General features: G+C 52.9%; 1 protein-coding gene across 2 annotated transcripts in view; it reads left to right on the forward strand.

The window, feature by feature from the left end:
• Window positions 1–213: 213 nt before the first annotated feature.
• Shisa5 (shisa family member 5) overlaps window positions 214–4,112 on the forward strand; it is a 25,250-nt gene continuing 21,351 nt past the window's right edge. The window contains exons 1-2 of one of the 2 annotated variants that reach the window (XM_015487271.2): window positions 214–425; window positions 2,693–2,849. In XM_015487271.2, the coding sequence (XP_015342757.1) occupies window positions 353–425; window positions 2,693–2,849 (230 nt within the window). In that variant the 5' untranslated portion in view covers window positions 214–352. The remainder of the gene's footprint in view (window positions 426–2,692; window positions 2,850–4,112) is intronic. The other variant, XM_048794021.1, reaches the window with a different exon arrangement.

Raw genomic sequence — 4,112 nt, forward strand, 5'->3', positions numbered from 1 at the left:
AGTGTTAGTTTGCAGATTCCCACTGGGACCCTCTCCAAGCCCCGAGGGCTGGGGACTGGGGGTCTCCCCTATAAAGTATCCGGTGAGCAGAAGGCAACTTGGGTGCTACGGCATGCGTGCCGGAAACGCGTCCCAAGTTTTCCGCGCAGACACCCAGCGTGTAGCTGGCCCCAAGGCTGGGAGGGGCGTCCGCTTCCCCTCCCTCCGCACCCCTCCTCCTCTACCGGGCGGGGGTTCCGGGAACCGGCCGAGGCGGGGCAAGAAAGCGGGCCGCCGCGCTGGTCGCTGAGACTCTGGCAGCCCCACAACCCTGTGCTTCCGTCTGTCCATTAGTCCGTCTGTCCGTCCAACCATGGCTGCGCCGGTCTCGGCACGACCGACCCTGTTGCTGTTGCTGCTGCTGCTGTTATCGCCGCCTCCGGGTGGTGAGCCTGGGGGGAGGGGCGGTGTGTCCTGCCCAGGGACAGGGTCACTCACTTCCCTGTGCTGCTCCTAGGACAAGCCAGGCAGCACCAGCCTCACAGTGCTCCCCGCCTAATCCTAATACCCGCGAGGCGGTGCGCCAACTTTACGACGGACCTCTTCTCCACTCCAGCACTCCACCTCGCCTGAATTGATACTGCCTAGACCCCAGGCAACTGCCACCTTTGTTCTGTCCTGGCATGGTGACGAGGGTTCAGCCTTCCTCTGATGTTCTAGGGGATTGGGTCCCCAGAGGCTGGAGTAGGATTCCCTTGCCTGGCATTGACCAGGCATAGCAGCAAGGAGGCGGGGCCCCTCCCTCAGAGGCTGTCCCTCTCAGCCTCTGTTTCATGATTGGGGACCCCCCCCTACCCCGTCTCCCCTCCCCTCGCCTACCCCCTTCTCCACGCCCCTCTCGCCTCCTTGGCCCTTGTGTTCCTGCAGGCGCTGGAAGAGACACCACCACCTTGTATGTGATTGTAGACTGATGACTCAGACTGGAGAGGGCAGGCTAGGGGCCTTTTAGGGATGGGAATTTAAAACAGTCTTCTGCCCATCCTTGAAGAGCCAAAGACACTTTGGGGCTGGTGATTTTCTGGAGGAGAAAGGCTTTGTTTCCTGAGGGCTAAGACAAAACTGGAGGACCTGGGGTGGAGAAATGAGAAGGGGGAGTTCTGTACTTAGAATGAGTAACCCCTAGAGTGAGCATGAGCCTGTGGGAGGGTCCCAGGCCCCATGTCTGGGGAGCCTTGAGCAGAGTGATTGTCAGAAGAGCATTTGTATCGTGGCCTGGGCCTGAAAGACTCACCAGTATGTGTCTTCAGCCTGACCTGGCCTGTAGCTCTTGCTGTAAAGGCCCAAGTAAAGGTGGATTCAACTTAGCTGCCACAGCTGGGCCATGCTAAGAATACCTGTTTTCAGGTGGCCACCTAGCTGAGCTGGGCCTGTCAGTGGTCCTAACCTCTGCTCTATAGCTTTGCCCAGAGAAGGGTTTTTCCTGGAATTGCCAAGAACAAAGTGCAGCTCCATGGCACTTTGTTTCTCAAGGAGTCACTCAGTGTCTCTGTCTTTAGGCTGCCCTCTTCATAGCCTCAGGGTGCATGATACACCAACTACTCTGGGTTTCGAGACACTGCCTGGGGGCTTGGCCAGTTTAGGATTGTGAAGTCTGAGGCCCACGTGCTGTTTCAGGATTGTTTCCAGGCTTACTTCAGGGATTATCATCAGACTTGTCCTCAGCCTACTGTAGTCATATGGGCCTTTCTGAACTGGGTGTTCCATTAGGGATCTGCCTTGGCAGAATCTAGTACTATTCCTCTGGCTTATGGGGTCTAAGTCTATGTTAAGGTAGCCTAAGGAAACATGAGAACATCTGACTGTAGCATCTTCCTGAAGGTTTGCAAACCTCAGAGGCCTGGGTCATTGGTTTTCTCAGCATGATATTGTATATTGAAGTTTGCAAGATTGTCACTAGGTTCCACCTCTGTGTCTGACAGTCCTTGTGAGAGCTCCAGGACTTCATATACTGTCACTGAGAACACAGATATTTCCTAGGCACCTGCTTTTATGGATATTTGTGATGGGTGTGACTGGCTGACTAAATTGGTCAGGAGTCAGCCTGCAGGCATTTGGGGGCTTGTGAAGGTCAGGCCCTTGCAGATGTGGTATTCAGTAAATTAAGCTGCTGTGGCTGAGTGATTTGGAGAGAAAATGAGGATTATAAACTGAATAGTCCAGTGTCTGGTCTCTGCAGGTGGTCAGGAGTATTACCATTAAACTGCGTACCTGCTGGTCTTGGCAGCTTCTGGAGGAGGTGGCTTGGAGTAAGGTCTGGAAGGATGAGTAGAGTTGAAGGTGGGAGATGAGAAACAGGCAGTGTGGCTAACCTGGAAAGTTGGAGTGATTTTTCAAGGCCCTTTGCAGTCTTCATCCTGCTTTGAGGACTCAGCCTGATCTTGAAGCAGTGGAAACCAGGGGAGGTCTGAGAGTGGGGAGAAGCCCAGTCAGACTCAAACTTGAAAATGTCACTCTTCATCAGAAGGCCAGCAGATTGGCAGGGGGAGAGAGTGAGATCAGTTAGGGCACTTCTGCTGAGGCCCAGGATAGAGGGCAAGGCTGGACAATTGGCCACTGACAAGTATGGTCCAGAGCATGCTTGTGCTTGGTGGCTGTGCTGGGGAAGTCTCTGTGCCTGTGGGTCAGAGGGAACAGGTGTGCTTGTGTCTTCTAGCCCACGGCGAGGTGTGCATGGCTGCTCCTGGAAGCAACCTATTCCCTGAGTCCTGTCCTGATTTCTGCTGTGGTTCCTGTTTCGACCAATACTGCTGTTCTGATGTGCTGAAGAAATTCGAGTGGAATGAAGAAATGTGTGCTGTACCTGAGACCAGGTTGGTACACTGGTGGATGATTGGAGCCTCATTGCCGCAGGAGAGTACTGCTCCTTAGGCCTGTCCACCCTCATAAGATGATGACTGGGCATTGGACCCCCTCCTCTGGGCTTGATTCACTAGACCTACACAATTTGTCCTTTGCTCTGCTCCCCCATCCTCAAGGGCACTGGTTTGCCCAGTCTTGGGCAGAGCAGGTTTCTTAGGCATGGGTCAGTGACCTCAGCTGGCTCTGTCCCTGTGGCTCACGCTGGGTGTGTACCTGTATCAACATGCCCTTAGGGTGGGCATCTGGGTGCCAGGTTGCATCAAGGGTCACTCCAGGGGAATTGGGCTGCGTGAAATAACCACACAAGAGACAGAAATATCTTTTTCTTTGGGGGTGCTGTGACAGCTCCTCTGACCTTAAGGGTCCGCAGAAAGAGAGAGAGAGAGTGAGCGAGCACATGCTTACCCCTTTTACTAAGGAGAAGCCATTCAAATGAGGCAAGGGGTCAGGTTTCAGGGGGCTGAGTCTACTTAATGATGTCTGCTGTCAGCAGGTTGACTGACACCTGGGTAGGCCACACCCAAGGACAGAGTAAGAGAAAGGGACACACAAAAGGCGTATCCATGGAACATTCTATCCAAAACAGGGCAAGGGGTAATATTATAAAGGAATAGGTGAGCATAGCTCCACCCTTGGGGATGTAGGAAGGCATGCCCATGCACGAAGACACAGTCACTCGCACCCTAAAAGATGGGGGCAATCGTCTCTGTTACCCAGGCAACCAGATCTCAGAGTGACCTCTGACAATGCCACAATGCCACACCTGTCAGCAGGGGAGACAGACACAGTCACCAGCTAGTCGGCCTCCTACATCTGAGTGTAAGTGTACCCATAGTGTGTGCATGCACCTGGTTGTGTGTGTGCTTTGTGCAGGGCACAGGGTATGAGTGTTATGTCCTCCCAGCATGACCCATACATTTACCCTGTATCTGGGGTGTAGATTTTGTCATGGCCTTATACCAAGGTATATCTCCCTTTGCCATATTCTGTGTTTTTTTCATGTTTGACCACAGATGTAGAGAGCTGAAGTGGTCATACTCCTCAGCTTATGTCAGGTGCTCATCACTGGTTTGGGCAAGACTAGCCCCTTTCTGCCCCCCCATCTTATATATTTACTTAAATCTTTCTGACCATTCTATTCCTCTCCTACTCCATAGGCAACCAGTCTGCTGAGCTTAAGGTATATCCTTTAAAAAAAAAAAAAAAAAAAAAAA

This window comes from Marmota marmota, unplaced genomic scaffold, assembly GCF_001458135.2.
Source record: "Marmota marmota marmota unplaced genomic scaffold, marMar, whole genome shotgun sequence".
NCBI lineage: Eukaryota > Metazoa > Chordata > Mammalia > Rodentia > Sciuridae > Marmota > Marmota marmota.